This window comes from Schistocerca gregaria, chromosome 1 (genome assembly GCF_023897955.1).
Source record: "Schistocerca gregaria isolate iqSchGreg1 chromosome 1, iqSchGreg1.2, whole genome shotgun sequence".
Lineage (NCBI taxonomy): Eukaryota > Metazoa > Arthropoda > Insecta > Orthoptera > Acrididae > Schistocerca > Schistocerca gregaria.
The window spans coordinates 578,514,202-578,537,122 of record NC_064920.1 but is presented as its reverse complement, the minus strand read 5'-3'; the positions used below and the strand labels follow the sequence as shown (position 1 = coordinate 578,537,122).

General features: G+C 43.7%; 1 protein-coding gene across 1 annotated transcript in view; it reads right to left on the bottom strand.

Moving 5' to 3' along the window:
- LOC126362179 (pickpocket protein 19-like) overlaps positions 1 to 22,921 on the bottom strand; it is a 156,693-nt gene that overhangs the window by 100,766 nt on the left and 33,006 nt on the right. The window contains exon 3 of the mRNA XM_050007861.1: positions 12,733 to 12,878. Within this exon, the coding sequence (XP_049863818.1) occupies positions 12,733 to 12,878 (146 nt within the window). The remainder of the gene's footprint in view (positions 1 to 12,732; positions 12,879 to 22,921) is intronic.

The following is a 22,921-nucleotide window of genomic DNA, read 5'->3' as shown; positions in this document are numbered from 1 at the left end:
CGAGTAAGTGGACTAAGGACGGTAAAGACCAACAGTGGTTAAGCAATGAAGTTCGGAAAATGCTGGGGAAACAAAGGCTGTTGCAACCTCGGTTCAAAAGAGAGCGCGTCAATGCCGACTGGCAAGTGTTGTAGAAATCCATGCGTGAAGTATACAACTGCTTCCACCGTCGTAGCTTTGCCAAATATTTTGCCAGAGATCCCGAGAAAATTCTGGTCTTAGGTAAAATCGCTAATAGGGTCTAAGATTTCAGTACAGTAAGTCGATTACCAGTCTCGCATGGAAGCAGAAGACAGCAAATGGAAATCCGAAGTTTTAAATTTCGCGTTTAAGAAATAGTTCAGTCGGGAGAAGCGTACAAACATACCGCCGTTTGACCAACGCACAGACTCCCATATGGAGGACATAGTAATAAGCATCCCAGGCGCAAGGAAGCAAATAAAAGATTTGAAAACAAATATGAGTACGTCGCCAGATCCGGATGATATCCCAGTTCGGTATAACAAAGAGTTCTCTACGGCATCGGCTCGTTTCTTAGCTGGTAATTATCGCTAACATTTCTCCCAACGCAAAGTCTCAAGCAACTGTGAAAAAGTGCAGGTGATTCCTGTGTATCAGACGGGTAAAAGAACGGACCCACAAAATTACAGTCCAGTATCCTTAACCCTCAGTTTGCTGCAGAATTATTGAGCATCTTCTGAGATCGAACATCAAAAAGAATCCTTAAGACGGAAACGCTTCTATCCACGAATCAGCAGGGTTTTAGAAAGCATTGGTCGTACGAAACTCAGTTTGCTCTTCTCTCACAGTAGAGCCTTCGAACCACGGATGAAGGGAAACAAGCAGATTCCGTGCGCCTAAATTTCCGAAAAGAATTTGACACGATGCCCCACTGTAGACTGTTAATTAAGGTACGAGCATGTGGAATATGGCTCTCGGTTCTGAACACTATGGGACTTAACTTCTGTGGTCATCAGTCCCCTAGAACTTAGAACTACTTAAACCTAACTAACCTAAGGACATCACACACATCCATGCCCGAGGCAGGATTCGAACCTGCGACCGTAGCAGCAGCGCGGTTCCGAACTGAGCGCCTAGAACCGCTAGACCACCGCAGCCGGCTTGTGGAATAGTTTCCCAGATATGTGACGGGCTGGAAGACTTTAAGCGAAGTAATCCACGGTTGACAGAGTTCCTTGTTTGCTGTCCTGACTACAGGAGAACTTACAGAGTGCGCTGGAGGAAGTGGCGCAGAAGCAGGAAGAGGTTTGGGTTTGTGAGTGCCACGTGGAGGCTGTGCACGGGAGCTGGGAGACGCCGGCCACTGGTTGTGCCCGTGTCGTGGCGGACTCTCCAGGTATTCCTCGTGTTTCTCTAGCCTGCTTACTTTTCAGAAGTCTGGAAACAACGTACTGACCCGATTAACTTCTGACATAATGACTGTTCATCTACGTAAAATGTATAACAAAACGATGCCTACAAAATCGGAGGAAATGTTGAGGATTCCTTAAGATACAAATTGAGGGTAGCAACACTTATCTGAGAACATCATCCATGTCAAATTTGCTAGGCCATCCCCCTTGGCAGTAAACGTGACTTTGTGTACTCTACCGTGAGGCAATACTGACCTTACAACTTATCTTAGAAGAAAGATTAAGGAAAGGCAAGACTTAGAGAAAGCTTTTGACAACGTTGAATGGAATACTCTTTTTCAAATTCTAAAGCTGGCAGGGGTAAAATACAGGGAGCGAAAGGCTATTTACAATTTGTACAGAAACCAGATGGCAGTTATAAGACTCGAAGGCCATGAAAGCGAGTGAGACAGCATTGTAGCATCACCCCGATGTTATTCAATCTGTATATTGAGCAAGCAGTAAAGGAAACAAAAGAAAAATTCGGAGTGTTGTTGTTGTTGTTGTCTTCAGTCCTGGGACTGGTTTGATGCAGCTCTCCATGCTACTCTATCCTGTGCAAGCTGCTTCATCTCCCAGTACCTACTGCAACCTACATCCTTTTGAATCTGCTTAGTGTACTCATCTCTCGGTCTCCCTCTACGATTTTTACCCTCCACGCTGCCCTCCAACGCTAAATTTGTGATCCCTTGATGCCTCAAAACATGTCCTTCCAACCGATCCCTTCTTCTAGTCAAGTTGTGCCACAAACTTCTCTTCTCCCCAATCCTATTCAATACCTCCTCATTAGTTACGTGATCTATCCATCTTATCTTCAGTATTCTTCTGTAGCACCACATTTCGAAAGCTTCTATTCTCTTCTTGTCCAAACTAGTAATCGTCCATGTTTCACTTCCATACATGGCTACACTCCAAACAAATACTTTCAGAAACGACTTCCTGATACATAAATCTATATTCGATGTTAACAAATTTCTCTTCTTCAGAAACGCTTTCCTTGCCATTGCCAGTCTACATTTTATATCCTCTCTACTTCGACCGTCATCAGTTATTTTACTTCCTAAATAGCAAAACTCCTTTACTACTTTAAGTGTCTCATTTCCTAATCTAATTCCCTCAGCATCACCCGATTTAATTTGACTACATTCCATTATCCTCGTTTTGCTTTTGTTGATGTTCATCTTATATCCTCCTTTCAAGACACTGTCCATTCCGTTCAACTGCTCTCCCAAGTCCTTTGCCGTCTCTGACAGAATTACAATGTCATCGGCGAACCTCAAAGTTTTTACTTCGTCTCCATGAATTTTAATACCTACTCCAAAGTTTTCTTTTGTTTCCTTTACTGCTTGCTCAATATACAGATTGAATAACATCGGGGAGAGGCTACAACCCTGTCTCACTCCTTTCCCAACCACTGCTTCCCTTTCATGCCCCTCGACTTTTATGACTGCCATCTGGTTTCTGTACAAATTGTAAATAGCCTTTCGCTCCCTGTATTTTACCCCTGCCACCTTTAGAATTTGAAAAAGAGTATTCCAGTCAACTTTGTCAAAAGCTTTCTCTAAGTCTACAATAGGTATTCAAATCCATGGAGAAGATATAAAAACTTTGAGGTTCGCCGATGACATTGTAATTCTGTCAGAGACAGCAAAGGACTTGGAAGAGCAGTTCAACGGAATGGACAGTGTCTTGAAAGGAGGATATAAGATGAACATCGACAAAGGAAAACGAGGATAATGGAATGTAGTCGAATTCAGTCGGGTGATGCTGAGGGAATTAGATTAGGAAATGAGACACTTAAAGTAGTAAAGGAGTTTTGCTATTTGGGGAGCAAAGTATCAGATGATGGTCACAGTAGAGAGGATATAAAATGTAGACTGGCAATGGCAAGGAAAGCGTTTCTGAAGAAGAGAAATTTGTTAACATCGAGTGTAGACGTAAGTGTCAGTAAGTCGTCTCTGAAAGTATTTGTATGGAGTGTAGCCATGCATGGAAGTGAAACATGGACGATAAATAGATTGGATAAAAGAGAATAGAAGCTTTCCAAATGCGCTGCTACAGAAGAATGTTGAAGATTACATGGGTACATCATATAGATAATGGGGATGTACTGAACAGAATTGGGGGGAAAAGGAGTTTGTGGCACAACTCGACAAGAAGAAGGGACCGGTTGGTAGGACATGTTCTGAGGCATCAAGGGATTGGAGTGCAGCGTGAAGGGTAAAAATGGTAGAGGGAGACCAAGAGATGAATACAGTAAGCAAATTCAGAAGGATGTAGGTTGCAGTAAGTACTGGGAGCAGATGAGGAAGCTTGCACAGGATAGAGTAGCATGGAGAGCTGCTTCAAACCAGTGTTAGGACTGAAGACCACAACAACAACAATAACAACCGTGTTTCTGTCAGTAGTGATGAAGCTTTAGACACTATCTAACTTCATGAATGCTGTCAGGCCGTAGCATACGGGTTACAAAGGTTGTGATAACCGGCAAGTAGCTCGTTTGTCATCATGGAGGAGTTGCCACGCAATAACGAGTCCTTCATGAAAGCCAGCCGTCATCCTGGAAATCCTGTCCAAATGTTCCACTGGTGGTGTGCCGTTTTGATTAACAGCGTGCGTCAGATTCGCACTCATTTTTTTGTAATGTTATGTTTAGTAGGGAGCGTAGAATTTATTGGAATATATATTTGAATAGAGGATATTGAACTTATTTTATCCAGAGATTGGTTACTCCGAGATTCGTTGCAAGAACCAGTAGCAGTGTAGATGGTGTCGGTAAACTTGTAGTTAAGTATTCTACTGCTAAGGAAAATTTTGTAACTACTGTACCTAAAAATATATTGGAAAACTAGGCCCCGGTACATTTTCTTTTTACTATAGACAGCCAAAGTTCTCATTTAATTGAGTATTTTGTCAGCGCTTTTAAGCGTGGCTTCACCTTAGAGGAAATGAGGATGTTGAAAACACAAGACTTTCGTCGGTCGAAAATACAAGTACTGTTCATGAAAACTCCTTGCGCTGTCACAGAAATGGTGCGCCGTATCGCCTCGTTGAATACTGGATCCTATTTTCTTTCTAACTGCAGTAAACAGTGTTTCCTACCAAGAAATCAGTGCATAGTTTACTTCGCTTCTTGAGGCAGATAAACATTACTGAAGGCTGCAATCAGGCAGTGTAACTGGTCACACATCTAATGAATCAATTTATTTCTTAAGAGAACTTTTTGGTGATCGAATCATCTCTAAAGCATCTTGATCCCCAAGTTCTTCCGATTTAACTTCTCCAGACTGCTTCTTAAAGGAATGTTCTATAAAAAAAGGCCGCAAGCACTGACAGAACTAAAGATTAACCTAATAATGGAGGTCAACGTCAGTGTTAGCGAGCTCCGTGAAGTGGCCTCAAATACGGTAAAACGATTTTGGGGATGTATCATTTGGACGGTGCAATTATTTTGAGCAGCTGTTATAAACTATAACTTTGAGGTTATGAAACACAGTGGAAACATATTTGTTATAATCACATATAACTTTTCGATGCGCGCAAATTTTCGATCAGCCTTTATTTGATGACTTTGAAAATTCGTTACTAAGCAGCGCAAATCATAGAGAAATGTTTAACAGCGTCTATAATTGACAGCTGATTATACTCTTCTTTCTGAGACATGCACTTGCAGTAAAGAAAGATATCACTTCAAGAAGCATGTGACATTTTGAGAAGAGTTTTCACAGATAATATGCAAAAGTAAGAAACAAGAGTAGACATGAGTTACATGCATTCTTCCTCCTGAATGTATTTATAGTTTTTATATTCCCTTCTCAGTTATTTACAGCGTAATGTAATCTGCGTGAAATGCACAATGTATGGTGATTTATACGTTTGCACCAAAATGTCAGACTGGAACTCGTATCGTGAAATCTTAGCGCCGTCGCTTCTCTCTCAAGCTGTGACGTCACTTGAGGTAGTGGCGGGCCTACTTCCACCTACGCTTCGGTTCATCTGCATCATACTCAGAAAGCCACCTAATGATGTGTGTGTGGCCGGCCGCGGTGGTCTCGCGGTTCTAGGCGCGCAGTCCGGAACCGTGCGACTGCTACGGTCGCAGGTTCGAATCCTGCCTCGGGCATGGATGTGTGTGATGTCCTTAGGTTAGTTAGGTTTAAGTAGTTCTAAGTTCTAGGGGACTAATGACCACAGCAGTTGAGTCCCATAGTGCTCAGCCATTTTTTTTAATGATGTGTGTCGGAGGGTACTTTCGGTACCACTATCGGATCCCTCCAACCCTGTTCCACTCGCGAATAGTGCGTGGGAAGAATGGTTGTCGATAAGCGTCTGTATTGGCTGTATTTCTCGAATTTTCTCCTCGTGGTCAATACGCGAGATGTATGTGGGGGTGGGGGGTGGGTGGGGGGGGGGGGGGAAGTAATATGTTGCCTGACTCCTCCTGAAAAGTGCTGTCCCGAAATTTCAACAGTAAATCTCTACGTGATGCACTACGCCTTTCTTGTGACGTATGCCAGAGGAGTTTGTTTATCATCTCCGTAACGCTCTCTCGCTAGCTAAACGATCCTGTGACGAAACACGTCGCTCTTCGTTGGATCTTCTCTATCTCCTCTATCAGTCCTACCTCATAGGGGCCGGCCGGAGTGGCCGAGCGGTTCTAGGCGCTACAGTCTGGAACTGCGTGACCGCTACGGTTGCAGGTTCGAATCCTGCCTCGGGCATGGATGTGTCTGATGTCCTTAGGTTAGTTAGGTTTAAGTAGTTCTAAGTTCTAGGGGACTGATGACCTCAGAAGTTAAGTCCCATAGTGCTCAGAGCCATTTGAACCTACCTGATAGAGATCTCAGACAGATGAACAGTACTCAAGAACAAGCGCTTTACCAACCACGTCTTTCGTGGATGAGTTAAAGATGCTTCCGATGAAGCTGAGTCTGGTGTCTGCTTTTACCACTATCTGTTTTTGGTGGTCATTCCACTTAAGGTCGCTATGGGTAGTTACGCCTAGACATTTTACGGCAAACGCTGTCTCCAGCTGTTTGTCATTAGTATTGTAGCTGTATGGTAGTGTTTTTCTTTTGCTATGTATGCGCAATATGTTACATTTATTTACGTTCAGTGTCAACTGCCAGAGTCAGTACCATTCATCAATTCTTTGCAAATCGTTCTGAAAATTCTTTCTATCATCTGGTGTTGGTATAGACAGCTGCACCATCTGCCATAGCCTTAAAGAGCAATCGACGATTTCTAGTAGATAATTTATATATATTGTAATCAGTAACAGTCCTATCACACTGCCCTGTGGTACTCCGGATATTACCTCTACATCTGTCGATGTAGTTCTGTCAAGTTAAAAATGGTTCAAATAGCTCTGAGCACTATGGGACTTAACATCTCTGGTCATCAGTCACCTAGAACCTAGAACTACTTAAACCTAACTAACCTAAGGACATCATGCCCGAGGCAGGATTCGAACCTGCGACCGTAGCGGTTTCGTTAAGTCCGACGTGTTGAGTTCTATCTGCAAGAAAGTCTTGAATCCAGTCGCAGATCTGCTCCGATACTCCGTAAGCTCGTATTTTTTTCATTAAATGGCAATTCGGGACGGTGTCAAATGCCTTGCTGAAATCGAGGAACACGGCATCAGCCTCAGCGCCGTTGTCCACTGCGATGTGGATCTCATGGAGGAACTGAGCGAGCTGAGTTTCGCAGGATCTCTGTTTTCGGAATCCATGTTCATTTTTATAGAGGATATGTTCATTTTCCAAGAACGTCATAATTCCTGAGCATAAAACATGTTCCATAATTCTACAACAGATTCACGTCAACGATATAGGTCTATAATTGCGTGGATCTGTCTTACGGCCTTTCTTAAAAATGGGAATGACCTGCGCTTTTTTCCAGTAGTTAGGTAGGTCCCTTCGTTGCTCAAGCGATCTACGATAAATTACTGTTAGAAAGGGAGCAAGTTCTTTCGCAAAAATTTTAAGGTATCTCATCTGGTCCTGAAGCCTTTCCACTACTAAGCGATTGTAGCTGCTTTTCAACTCCGCGATCGGTAATCTCAATATCTGCCATTTAGATGTTCGTACGACGATTGAAAGCAGGGACAGCGCTACAATCTTCTGCGGTGAAACAACTTCGGAAGACCCTATTCAGTATTTCGGCTTTCTCTCTGTTTTTTTGTCAGCTAGGTTTATATTTCTCCATACCAAGCAGTCCCCTGCATAAAGACTCAGATCACTTGCCGAAAGGATGACTTTAAAGCGGGAGTTTACACCTATAGTTTCGGAGTTCAGTGGCTTCGTTGGATGAAGTCGAATTTCTTCCTACCTCAGTTTCTTACTGAACAAACACCCTGCGATGGTTCTGAGTTACTCATTCTCGTTTTGTTTGATTCTGCATGCACAAGATGAATCCGAAATCCATCGACAATATTTTGGTGGTTGTTCGTGCAGGTTCTCTGTACAGTCTGCACATACGAGAGCGTGCTGAAAAGTAATGCCTCCGAATTTTTAATGAAAAATCTAATAAGGCTTTTTAGAGGACATAAACGTTAATAACATTCCACATGTTTATTCTTCATACCTACAAACTTATTTCTCAACATGTCACGCTTGCGACGATCTCCCAACGATAGACAAGTTTGTTGATACGTCACTGAAGAATGTTTGACTCTGTTGAAGGAGTCACAGTATTACCCCTGCTCGCAACGCCTCGTCACTATCAAGTTGCAGTCCTCGAAGGTGCTCTTTAAGTTTTGGAAACAATGAAAATCGGATGGGGCCGAGTGGCGACTGTTTGGAGGACGATCGATGGCAGTGAACAGAAGGCGTCGGACTGTTGCAGATGTCGCAACGCTCGTCTGTTATTCGGCATTGTCCTGCTGATGGAGAGGGTGCTCCTTGTGCGGACAAATCTTCTAACTCGAAACTCGATTACAGTGCGCTGTTTCTCACGCACCGACATAGTTACGTTACACATCGCCATACAATTCGGAGGATTAAAAATACGTAGACATGAAGAATAAAGATATAGAATTCAAATACGCATGAAAAGCCCGCGCGCAGAACCATGGTTGGAGAGGGGGGAGGGAGGGGGGGGGGGAAGGGGGGGGGAGGGAAGAGCTTGGCGCTCGCTTTCTATCCGATCTAGGGACACGGAATGAAAAGTTTTTGGTTGAGCCCGGACCAGCGGTCGATTGTATACCATTTCGAATATCTGACTTACTGTAGCTATGTTGTAGTATATTACGTAACGTTTGAACGATGAACCGGAACTTGGACCCAGGTAAATTGTACGAATCAATTAATTCCTTTTGCAAAAGATTTTAATTGGGCTGAAATTACTGCTCAGGCAGTGGCACCATTTGTATGTGTCGCCCTTAAATAACTCCGGACTGGTTCCACACGGAGGCCTCAAATGTGGTCCACCGGTGTATCAGAGATTGGTCTAAGATACGTTTTAACAATTTGAAAAAAAAAATCTTGCTTCGTTTGGATCCTACACTTTTTTCTGGGAGGTTTCTGAAGCGCTCCACTTCGATGCTTTAAAAGTCTACAAATCGGCTCTAAGTTTGCATGAAAACTGAGAAATAGATAAAGTAAAAAAAAATTCAATCCAATAACCCCTATTCGTTGTCAAGATACGATGTTTTAAAGTCGAGCTAAATACTGCACAAAAAATTACGTGAACGGATTGCTCAGAAACGGTTTAAAACGATCCAAATAAATAAAAAGCGTATTATTAAGATAAAATTGAAACTTGCTTTCAAAAATATAGCTTCATTCTGATTTTAAATGCAAAAAACACGGTTTTGTGGCTCTTATAACGCGTGTCACATCTACGTTTCAGACTTGTACGAATCAAATCAAAATTTGTAATTAGGTGGACAAAAGCATGTAATTAACGGTCGTCGGGTTGTTTTGTGAAAGGTTTATCCGGTGTGACAATAAGAGGTCTAAAGTCGGACGTAAAATACGCAGAAAATCCTGTTTTACGCGAATTGCACGTGCTGAAATGGTTGAAAGTGATACAGATGATAATAAAGAATATATTCTTCAGGTAATTACAAGAAGCGTTTGCAAAATTTTTTCAACGTTTGGGTCTTATGAGCGAAAAACACGTGTTTTGCGCATGAAACTCATTTTCATTTTGTGTCGAGGTCCGGTGAACCTGCCAGTCTGTAGATGGATTTTAGGCGGTTTTTCATCTGCCTCGGCGAATGCGGGCTGGTTCCCCTTATTCCGCCTCAGTTACATTATTTCGGCGATTGCTGCTCAAGCAAGTTCCCCACGTACACGTACACCACCATCATCCTACCACGCAAACATAGGGGCTACACTCGTCTGGTGTGAGGCGTTCCGTGGGGGGTCCACCGGAGGCCGAACCGCACAATAACCCTGGGTTCGGTGTGGGGCGGCGGAGGGTTGAAGTGGACAGCGGTAGTCGTCATAGGGTTGTGAACCACTGCGGCTGCGGAGGGGACGGAGCCTCTCTGTCGTTTCCAGGTCTCCAGTTAACATACAATACAATATAATACAATACTATCTGGAAACAAATGCTGTGGTCGTAAGAACCAGCAAAATCCTATTGGGATGGGGGTGATAACGCGGACAGGGAGATGGATATCAGAGGGGGGGGGGGGGGGAAGGGAATGAGGAGTTGGACACAGATATGGGAGACAAGGAGATGGACAGAGAAAGGAAACAGGAAGGGATGGACAGAGAGGGAGAAAGAGGAGATGGACAGACAGAGGGGAGACTATGAGATGAGCAGAGAGGAAGGAGATAAGCAGAGAGAGTGGGAGGAGGAGGTGGACAGGTAGAGGGGGAAGGAGGAGACGGACTAATAGAACTGTGATAAATGCGAGTACATGTCTGGGCAAAGCCAGGTACTTAGCTGGTTTGTTATAAAGGATCTGTGATCCCCTGTAGCTCTTTATAGAATGCCGCTTGATTTCTTGTTCCGTTTATCTTTGAACCAGAAATCTACTAGAAATATCTTCACAACATTGCAAATTACCACAGTACACTCTGTCTGTCTTCTTTGGAAACACAATTATCTCATTTATTTACGGTTCTTGCTACTGACAAAAGTAATGCACGCTTTACCCTTAACCCTCAAGCATGCGTCTAGTACTGCTCGGTTGTGCCTCGGATTTGCTTTTCAGCAGTGCTAGTTGTTCTTTAACGGTGCTGCACAGCAGAATGGATAGGTTTACTAAGAGTGGCCCGATAAGCAGCTCGTGTACGAGTTGACAGCATGCAATCGAAGGTTGGTACAACAACGCTGTTCCCGCAGCCTCTGCACCACACTGCAGTAGTTTTGTATCTGTCTAAGAGTTGTTGACATACTTTGTGCTCTCTGATCTGCGTTTTGAATAATGATCACTATTTTAAAGGCCCGCATCTCGTGGTCGTGAGGTAGCGTTCTCGCTTCCCACGCCCGGGTTCCCGGGTTCGATTCCCGGCGGGGTCAGGGATTTTCTCTCCCTCGTGATGGCTGGGTGTTGTGTGATGTCCTTAGGTTAGTTAGGGTTAAGTAGTTCTAAGTTCTAGGGGACTGATGACCTAAGATGTTAAGTCCCATAGTGCTCAGAGCCATTTGAACCATTTGAACTATTTTCAGGTTGTTTTCATAAAAACAAAGGAATCTGCAGTAACAAACCGAAAATATCATAATTACACAATTTTGTAATTTACTACCGGAGATCACTGGTCTCTTATAACTAAAGTACTCAGAAAATATTTCTGAACAATCTGCGCATTTTTATCCGTGGTATCCGCATATATTTTTTGAGTTTTCAAGTACTAAAGTCGATTAATGTGTATGTAGTAATTTTGTATAACTTGACTGAACATTTTGATGAAACACATATATAATTGAAAAAACAGATACTGCCTGTAGGAAAAAGTGAGATCTTTGGAGAAAAGAGATGCAGCTGTATGAATATCAAAAGCTTGGATGGAAAACCAGTATTAAGCAAAGAAGGGAAAACAAAGATGCAAGGAATATGTAGAGTGACTATAGAAGGGAAATGAACTTGAAGGCAATATTGTGTAAAGGGAAGAGGAAAGAGAAGATAACATGGAGATATGATACTGCGAGATGAATATGACAGAGCACTGAAAGACCAAAGTCGAAATGCATCCCCAGGAGTGACTACATTCCCTCTGAGCTACTGGTATCCTTGGGAGAACCAGAATGACATAGCTTCCCCCTTGTATGCACGAAATACCCCGAGACTTCATATCAGTGACGTTCTACTCCTGGCCAAGAAACCTTCTGCTCGCCTTCATATCTAACAAAAGCGATTTTTTTTTTTTTAGTTACCTGCATGTGACTGTGCAACAAGACTGCACTTTAAATTTCAGACTAATTAATGATTTCGAAAACTAAAGTAATGACCCCCACCCCCTGGTTTCCTCCTTCCAGTTCTCCCCCCCCCCCCCCCCCCACACCGTTGCCGTGCCTGTATCGCTGTATCCCTCCGTTTCTCCACGTCCACACCCTCCATCTCCTTCATCAGGGCAATTTCCAGCACCTCCCCCTCCCAGATGGTGAACTTTGCTATGACATATACCCTTCCTTCCAACTATCACCTGGCCTTGTCCCCCCTCCCTCCCCAGGGCCCTCATTTTCCTCTCCCCTCCTTCTCCCAGAGTGGACTTTCCTCTGGAACTCCCTGAGTCTCTGCACCCCCTCCTCAGCTGTTTTCTCCTCCTGTCCCTTCCCTTCCAAGTCCTCCTTCTGCCTGCCCCCCACCTCATCCGCATTTCTCTCCCCTCCTCCTCGCCTCCTTTCCCCTTCTTCCCATTTCGCTTGTCCTCCCCCCCCCTCCCCTTGCAGATCCTCCCAGGTTGTTTTTCGTTATCAGTGTGCCATTATACAGTGTCATCTAGTGATGTGAGTTTTAATTGTGTGCTCGACTTGCTTATTTTCCGTAACAGTTCCTTGCTATGCTCCGGCAATACTTTTTTTTTTGGATTTATTTGGATCGTTTTAATGAAGTGTGTTTTTTTGTGTAACATACTTTTTTTAGATTTTTAACTCCGATTTACAGTCACCGCTTTATATGTGTTCTTCGCTTCTGTTTCGCCTTTTTTGTTTATATATTCCGCCGTGTTATCTCCTTCATATCGTTTTTAAATGTCTTCCTGTCTATTTATGTCTCTTGGCTGAAGACCAACGCTTATGCTGCTGCTAGCCCGCCCCTGATGGATAATGGAAATGACAATAGAGGGAAAAAAAGAAACAAATGAGGTGAATATTTTCCAGCGGAATCACAGGAAAGCTCGTCTTCTACTTAGAACTAACAGACCAGTGTCTCCTAGCCTCAGACGTGAGCGAGTTGAAGGAGTAGCAGAAGCCGACGGGCGCTCGCTGCAGCGACATCTCTCGGCAGCAGTTGAGCGGAGTGCCCTCGAAGAAGCACTTCTGGAACACCGCCTCGCAGCGGGGCAGCACCTGTCGACAGAGGACAGAGCGTGACTACTCAGTGGGCGCGATCTGACAGCGACGTGAATCGGGGAGTCACGTTTTTCCCATTCCTTGGATACTTCTAGCAAGTAGCTAATGTGACAAAAGACCAAGTATGCAGAACATGAAAATAAAGAAACAGTTGATAGCTGTACTTGGGTTTAGTCGATTAGTAACAGAAATTACATTAAAGGGGCAATGAAACACTTCCATTGTTGAGATCATAAGTTTCCACAACCAATAAGTCTGAAGGATAAAAGACACATAATAGGAAAATTAAATTTAATATTGCACCTATGAGAAGACGGAGCAGAATCCCAAGTTTCGGAGGAAAATCGGAATCTTCCTTTGAAAAGAAACTATCCCTGTTTTTCCATAATAAATTTAGAAACACCATGGATGGCTTGTGAGGCACTTGTCCCCCCATCCTCCAAAATACCAGTCCAGCGTCTTATTATTGCGCCAGCTCTCTTGGTTGCAAGATAGAAAGTTAATTTCTTGTCGACAGTGAGGAAACTACATATGTAATTATAGTGCCCAGAATGTGATGAGACCACAAACGGCTCAAGAACCCCTCAGGAACTGGTCGATTGACCAAGGGCTGTCAAGGGCAATTCGTCGAGTGTGAAGAGGACAACAACTAGGCAGAGATGGACGCTGGAGACGATACAGCAGAATAATAGGCCCAAAGGAGTATCCAGAAGCGAAAACCTAATGCTTAGATAATTCTGAGACGAAAACAACGATTTGTAGTGAGAACAATACAAGATTACAGTGAAATCACGACTGAAGACAAAGCTGTTGGGCTGCTAGTATTCAGGTGTGAACAAGAGCTGTAATTAACCAACAAGATGGGTATGGCTCTATGGACAGCATTGCAGATATATCAGTACCGTCTCGCGGCCGTAGTTGAATTCCGTGTCCTCCAGAAAGCTTTCAAAATCACTGAGCCAGGATACCAGATCCTCCCTCCCTGAAATTGATGCTTAGGGCGGAAGCGATCTGGATGATGCATTGGAAGGAGAACTTGTGGCACAGTTGTTTTCCTGGCATTTAAGGTCCACAGCTGGTTAGAGGAAATAGGTGGTCGGGCAATGTGTTGGACAGTGGCGGCACGGACGACATCAGCCGCCCATTTGGTGGCTGTGGTGAGAACTCTACATCCATGTTCACATGAACAGCTGTTGTTGTTCTGGAGTGCAAGTTATACCTGTTTGGTTGCCGGACCAGCAAAGACGGCCTTTCCAAGTCGAACTGAGCCACTCGAACTGTGGCACCGACGGTGACACAGTTGGTTTACGTGGATGGGGTTGATTTATATGACTTCTCTCCAAACACTTTAGTGTGTCAACTGCCTTGAGGATTTATCCCAGGTGATAACCTCAGCGGCCAGCGTCCACGCGTCTTTTCCATTGTATAAACACTATTGTGCCAGGTGGATAATGCTCAGCATGTCAGGTCTGGGGCTCCCAAAGCTGTGAAGCAAGGAAATGGAGGTGAGTATGCAGCTACTGCCCATGGAAGAGCAGTGATGGGTTACATTTGTGGGCAGGAGTGGTTTTCTAAGCGCTCAGCGACGTCGTGAACACAGCTATGGTGGTGGTCGACCCCACTACTTTTAACACTGCTGTAAAACTCCAGACTATATACATGTTCGATGCCGTTTGTGGTGCAGAATTGATCGAAAGCCGTCACCTCAAATTAGGACCCTTTGTCTGACATGAGCATACAGGGAATCCTTCTGATGGCAAGAATCTGGACAAACGTTTTGATTTTGGCCTTTGTTGTGGTGGACGCCATGCTAACGACACAGGAGTGGGTAGAGTAGGCGTCTACAACAATAAATCACGTAGAGCACAGAGAAGGGCCAGGATTTGGTGGAGTAGTTTGGTGTGGGCAAATGTGGAACAGCTATACACCATGGCTTTAGTATCCATACTCAATTCTGGCCAGTAGGCATGTCGCTGTACAAGGAATCTAACCCATTACATACACCAAAACGATGATGTAAGAGTTGTGCAGTTGGGGCAATGACACAGTGAGTTTCTTCTTCATCATCAAGGAGGAGAACATCACTGATGACCAACACATGGTGGGAGATGCGAACCCAGGCCAGGAACTTTGGACTTGTGTCCTTTGAAAAATATGTGGGCCGACCATGCAGCATATAATACTTGACGCAACATAAGATAGAGTCATAGCACATGTCTGCAGTGATCCGAGCACCTCTAATAAGAAACCCATCCAAGGTGTTCCTGTTTAATGCCTATGTGGAAACATGAGATTTCCTGGTGGTCGAAGGTTGGGTCTGGTCCCACAATAAGGTGAGACAGAGTGTCTGCATTTGCGTGTTGTAGTGTGGGTTTTTATTTAAAGGTATAATGGTTGGAGCTGAGGAAAAATGCTCAATGCTGGAGCCATTCTGCTATCTGCTCTGGAAGATGGGAGCGTGGCCATTTGTGTTCTACAAGAGGTGTGTGGTATATAATGAGTGTGAACTTGTTTCTGGACAGGTAAACATGAAAATCTTAATTGTAAAGATAATCTGCAAGTAATTCGTTTGAGCAGCTGCGTGTGCTTTTTCGTGTAGCCAGTTGATTGTTCACTACTGTCATCGTTCCTTAAGGCCAGCAATGCATCCGTACCATAGGGGGAGGTAACCACAGTCAAAAACAGTGGATGAGAGGGGAAGAGGGTGTAAGGCCGGTGCCAGCATAGTAGATGCTTAAAATGGGCGAAAGTAGTGCACAGGCAACCTTCCACCTCTACTGAATGCCTTTCTTCCACATTTTAGCTATAGGATGCATAATATACGAATCATGGATCTTGCCATTGGCGGGAAGGCTTGCGCGGCCCAGCGATACAGATGACTGTACTGCAGGTGCAACCACAACGGAGGGGTATCTGTTGAGAGACCAGACAAACGTGTGGTTCCTGAAGAGGGGCAGCAGCCTTTTCAGTATTTGGAGGAGCAACAGTTTGGATGAGTGACTGATCTGGCCTTGTAACATTAACCAAAACGGCCTTGCTGTTGTGGTACTGCGAACGGCTGAAAGCAATGGGAAACTACAGCTGTAATTTTTCTCGAGGGCAAACAGCTTTACTGTATGGTTAAATGATGATGGTGTCCTCTTGGGTAAAATATTCCGGACCCCCATTCGGATCTCCAGGCGGGGACTACTCAGGATGACGTCGTTATCAGGAGAAACAAAAGTAGCGTTCTACGGATCGGACGTGGAATGTCAGATCCCTTAATCGGGCAGGTAGGCTAGAAAACTTACAAAGGGAAATTGATAGGTTAAAGTTAGATATAATGGGAATTAGTGAACTTCTGGTCAGCTGAATACAGGATTATAAATACAAAATCAAATCAGGGTAATACAGGAGTAGGTTTAATAATGGATAAAAAATAGGAGCGCAAGTCAGCTGCTACGAACTGCATAGTGAACGCATTATTGTAGCCAAGAAAGACACGAAACCAGTGCCTGTTACAGCAGTACAAGTTTATATGCCAACTAGCTCCGCAGATGACGAAGAGATTGATGAAATGTGTGATGAGATAAAAGAAATTATTCAGATTATGAACTGAGACGAAAATTTAATAGTCATAGGGGACGGGAACTCGGTAATGGGAAAAGAAGGAAAAGTAGTGGGTGTATATGGAATGGAGGTAAGAAATGAAAGAGGAAGCCGCCTGATAGAATTTAATCATAGCCAACACTTGGTTTAAGAATCATGAAAGATGACTGTATACGTAGAAGAGGGCTGGAAACAATGGAAAGTTCCAGTCAGATTATATAATGGTAAGAAAGAGATTTAGGAACCAGGTTTTCAATTCTAAGACATATCTAGGGGCAGATATAGACTCTGATGACAATCTTTTGGATATGAACTGTAGATAAAAAGTAAAGAAACTGCAAAAAGGTGGGAATTTAAGGAGATGGGACCTATATTAACAGAAAGAAACAGAGGTTCTAGAGAGTTTCAGAGAGAGCATTAGGGAACGAATGACAGGAAGAGGGGAAAGAAATACAGTAGAAGAAGAATGGATAGCTTGAGAGATGAAATAGCGAAAGCAGCAGAGGATCAAATGGTTCAAATGGCTCTGAGCACTATGGGACTTAACATCTGAGGTCATCAGTTCCCTAGAACTTAGAACTATTTAAACCTAACCAACCTCAGGACATCACATCCATGCCCGAGGCAGGATTCGAACCTGCGACCGTAGCGGTCACGCAGTACCAGACTGAAGCACCTACAACCGCTCGGCCACTCCGGCCGGCAGCAGAGGATCAAGAAGGTAAAAAGATGAGGACTAGTAGAAATCCTCGGGTAACAGAAGAGATACTGAATTTAATTGATGAACGGAGAAAAGTATAAAAATGCAGTAAATCAAGCAGGCAAAAAGGAATAGAAACATCTCAAAAATGAGATCGACAGACAGCGCAAAACGGCTAACCAGATTGGCTAGAGGACAAATGTAAGGATGTAGAGGCATATATCACTAGGTGTAAGATAGATACTGCCTACAGGAAAATTAAAGAGACCTTTGGAGAAAAGAGAACCACTTGCATGAATATCAAGAGCTCAGGTGGAAAACCAATCCTATGCAAAGAAGGGAAAGCGGAAAGGTGGAAGGAGTATATAGAGTGTCTACACAAGGCCGATGTACTTGAGGGCAATATCATGGAAATAGAAGAGGACATAGGTGAAGATGAAATGGGAAATATGATACTGCGTGAAGAGTTTGACAAAGCACTGAAAGACCTAATTCGAAATAAGGCCCCGGGAGTAGAAAACATTCCATTAGAACTACTGAAAGCCTTGGAAGAGTCAGCTCTAACAAAAATCTACCATCCGGTGAGCAAGATGAAACGTGAACGATAAATAGGAGTTTGTGGCACAACTTGACTAGAAGAAGGGACCGATTGCTAGGACATGTTCTGATTCATCAAGGGATCACCAATTTAGTATTGGAGGGCAGCGTGGAGGGTCAAAATAGTGGAGACCAAGAAATGAATACACTATGCAGGTTCAGAAGGATGTTGGCTGCAGCAGGGACTGGGAGATGAAGAAGCTTGCATAGGATAGAGTATCATTTAGAGCTGTATCAAACCAGTCTCAGGACTGAAGACCACAACATTTGATATTAGTAGATTTCTCTTGGCCAGGAATGCCCTTTTTGCCATTGCTAGTCTGCTTTTGATGTCCTCCCTGTTCCGTCCGTCACTCGATATTTTGCCTAGGTTGCAGATTTCCTTAACTTCATCTACTTCGTTATCATCAATCCTGATTTTAAGTTTCTCGCTGTTCTCATTTCTACTACTTCTCATTCCCTTCGTCTTTCTTCGATTTTCTTTCAGTCCATACTCTGCACACATTAGATCGGTCATTTCATTCAGCAGATCATGTAATTCTTCTTCACTTTCACTCAAGTAATCAATGTCATCAACGAATTGTATCACTGATATCCTTTCACTTTGAATTTTAATTCCACTCCTGAACCTTTCTTTTATTTCCATCATTGCTTCCTCAATGTACAGATTGAACAGCAGGGGCCAAAGGCTATATCCTTGTCTTACATCCTTTTTAATAGGAGCACTTCGTTCTAGGTCGTCCACTCTTATTATTCCCTCTTGGGTGTTGTACATATTGTATATGACCCCTCTCTCCCTCTAGCTTACCGCTGCTTTTTTCAGAATTTCGAACATCTTGCACCATTTTACATTGTTGAACCCTTTTTCCAGGTCGACAAATCATATGAACGAGTCTTGATTTTTCTTTAGTCTTGCTTCCATTATTAACCGCAACGTCAAAACTGCCTTTACCTTTCCTAAAGTCAAACTGATCGTCATCTAGCACAGCCTCAATTTTCTTTTCCTATTCTTCTGTGTATTATTGTTGTAAGCAACGTGGATGCATGATCTGTTAAGCTGATTGTGCGATAATTCTCGCACTTGTCAGCTCTTTCCGTCTTCGGAATTGTGTGGATATTGCTTTTCCGAAAGTCAGATGGTATGTCGCCAGACTCATATATTCTACACACCAACGTGAATAGTCGTTTTGTTGCCACTTCCCCTAATGATTTTAGAAATTATGATGGAAAGTTATCTATCCCTTCTGCCTTATTTGACCGTAAGTCCTCCAAAGCTCTTTTAAATTCTGATTCTAATACTGGATCCCCTATCTCTTCTAAATCTACTCCTGTTTCTTCTTCTATCACATCAGACAAATCTTCACCCTCATAGAGGCTTTCAATGTATTCTTTCCACCTATCTGCTCTCTCCTCTGCATTTAACAGTGGAATTCCCGTTGCACTCTTAATGTTATCACCCTTGCTTTTAATGTCACCGAAGGTTGTTTTGAGTTTCCTGTATGCCGAGTCTGTCCTTCCGACGATCATTCGTTTTTCGATGTGTTCTCATTTTTCCTGCACCCACTTCGTCTTAATTTTTCTGCACTTAATATTTATTTCATTCCTCAGCGACTTGAATTTCTGTATTCCTGAGTTTCCCCGCAACATTTTTGTACTTCCTCCTTACATCGATCAGTTCAAGTATTTCTTCTGTTACCCATGGTTTCTTCGCAATTACCTTCTTCGTGCGTATGTTTTCCTTCCCAACTTCGGTGATGGCCCTTTTTAGAGATGTCCATTCCTCTTCAACTCTACTGCCTACTGAACTATTCCTCGTTGCTGTATCTATAGCCTTAGAGAACTTCAACTGTATCTCGTCATTCCTTAGTACTTTCGTATCCCAATTATTTGCTTATTAACTCTTCCTTATTAATGTCTTAAACTTCAGCCTGCTCTTCATCGCCACTATATTGTGATCTGAGTCTATACCTGGGCCTAAGTGTACCTTACAATTCAATATTTGATTTCAAAATTTCTGTCTGACCATAATGTAATCTAACTGAAATCTTCCCGTGTCACCCGGCCTTTTCCAAGTACACCTCCTCGTCTTGTGATCCTTGAACAGAGTATCAGCTATTAGTAGCTGAATCTTGCTACAGAACTCAATTAGTCTTTCTCCTCTCTCATTCCTTGTCCAAAGCCCATATTCTCCTGTCACCTTTTCTTCTACTCCTTCCCCTTCAACGGCATTCCAGTCCCCCATGACTATTAGATTTTGATCCCACTTTAGATATTGTGTTAACCTTTAAATATCTTCATAGACTTTCTCTATCTCTCCATCTTCAGCTTGTGACGTCGGCATGTATACCTGAACTATCGTTGTCGGAGTTGGTTTGCTGTCTATTCTGATAAGAACAACTCTGTCAGTGAACTGCTCACTGCAACACACTCTCTACCCTAGCTTCCTAGGCGCTTCAGTCTGGAACCGCAAGACCGCTATGGTCGCAGATTCGGATCCTGCCTCGGGCATGGATGTGTGTGATGTCCTTAGGTTCGTTAGGTTTAAGTAGTTCTAAGTTCTAGGGGACTGCTCAGAGCCATTTGAACCATTTTTGAACCCTAGCTTCCTATTCATAGCGAATCCTACTCCCATTATACCACTTTGTGCTGCTGTTGGTATTACCCTATACTCATCTGACCAGAAATCCTTGTCTTCTTTCCACTTCACTTCACTGACCCCTTCTATATATAGATTGAGCCTTTGCATTCCCCTTTTCTGGTTTTCTAATTTCCGTAACACGTTGAAGTTTCTGACTTTCCATGCCCCAACTCGTAAAACGTTATCCTTTCACTGATTATTAACTCTTTTTCTTATTGGAGCGTCCCCCTTGGCAGTCCGCTCCCGGAGATCCGAATGGGGGACTATTCCGGAATCTTTTGCCAATGGAGAGATCATCATTACACTTCAATTACAGACCATATGTCCTGTGGATACATGATAAGTGTCTTTAATTCATTGGTTTCCAGTGCCTTCTGCATCCTCATGCCGTTGGTCATTGCTGATTCTTCAGCCTTTAGGGGCAGCTTCACAACCGTAGGACAGGAGTGTGCCCTCAACCTCTGTCCGCTCCTCCGCTCTTTTTTCCACCTACGCTAGCAAAACTTGGCTTTTATGTAAGCTGTACTTTTCATTTGCTTAATGCAACCTGATAAATATGTTGCAAAGATTGTGAAGTAGTCGCGATGCATAATTTCCTCGATAATTAGCGAGTCTAGATAGTTAGTGCAAATGGGGATGTGGATGGTTAACTTTTCTAGATGTCTCTGGCAGAGTGCCAGAGAGGAAGAGATCCCACAAGCCAAAGGCTTGTAACAGTATAAGTTGAAAGAAGTACTTATTACCATGATGCTCATACACCGCAATCTGAAACTACGTGTCGGTAAGGTCTACGTTGGAAAAATATTCAATTCCAACTAGCTTTCTGAAGAGGTCGAGTGGTCGGGAGGTGGGATATGTCTTCACTTGTGCCTGGGCATCGTCTGACGATGGGTTTATTGACCACTTCCATAGGTGTAGAGCAAACGCGGAATTTAACTGGTTCAATCGCCCCCATCCACGTGAAGCCGTTGGAGTTCCTTTGTAATGGCCATCTGTGGAGAGACGCGAATGAGTTGTATCCGGCAGGATCAGCGCATTGTGTCGGGGCCCAAGACGATAGGAGCCTGGAAACCTGTGGCGCACCACAGGCCAGTTTAGAATATTGATAAAAAAACAGCACAAAAGTCGTCGATTTTATCGAAGGGAACCATGTCAGAGACGATCTTAACCTCGTCGGTGATGGAGAATCTAAACAATGAAAAGGCATCCAAATCGAAAATGTTTCCAGCTAAGTGGCTATCGACAGCAAGTAATATTGTCAGGTATGTGAAATTTTTGCAGGTGGTGGTGAATGCGAATTGGCTGTGGAGGGGAGTCAAAGTGTCGTCATATGCGACCAACTTATGGGAGGACGGACGGGTCCAATTCTGGTGAACCCAGACGAGAGTACTTGAGGAGCTTCACCGAGGAAACGGTAGTTCCTACGTCCACCTGTAAATGAACGTCTTGATTCGCAACGGTGATAAATAACTCAGTAGCACAAGGATCGCCCTGGGGGATAACCACCTTACGTTCATGTACCGTGCGACTGACGGTTCCAACACTTTATGGCAGACAGTTCGGAGATGCCCATCTTTTCCACAATGGCTGCAATGCACCCAGCGATCTGACAGTCCATCCAAAAGTATGATGAGAAGCAGTTAGGACATGGTGGTTGGCTCCGCTGCCTACGCCAACGGAGTGTGCCTGGCTGTTCAGATACCATCGACATATCAGGAATCAATTAATCACTACGCCGCCACAGGAGAAAAGTGTTACAAGTATCGGCCCACCCCTCCATGGTGCGACTGAACCGCTACTACTCGTGGTCGACCCATGACTGTAGTGAAGAGAGGTAATAGAAAATACATATTCGACGTTGGATGCGTCATCATTGGGGCTTATTTTCATCAAAAAGGTTTCGGCTTTTGATACAGAGTGATACATGTGTGCAGTTTCTTCCTGAGGTAATGAACGTAGGTAATCATCTTACACCGACCGAAATCTTTCAGAATCGTTTTTGAGGAAATGGCCACAGTCGTTACACGTGCATAGCTGGGTAACATTGCAGGTGTTGGGAGAACCTGCAGCAAGATGCTTCTGACACTGAGTCATATTAGACATTGCAGCAGATGGTCGCTCCGTTGCTGGGCTGCCACAATACGTGAGCTTTTTCGCGTGGGGGTAGCTGTACATGCAGCAACAAATAGGAGATTATGAGACGTACCAGGCGTTTGCAGGTGCGAGTCACTGGCTGCTAGCAGCTGCCTTCATATGAAATCACAGCTGGCATCTACCCTGCCGTAGCCTACTTGCGAAGGATGTTAAATGACAACGAGGTCAGTAGCGCACGAGATCAAACTGGACTAGGATGGCGACGGGTTGACTGATGTCCATACAGAATTTATACATTCACTACTATACCTGTTCGTGTCAGAGCAGCTTACCCAATTCAGATTGACAGATGGCCAAGACACATCTCATCATCATAAACTACAGGCTATGCCTTGTCGATTTAGCCACGACCCTCTCTCCATT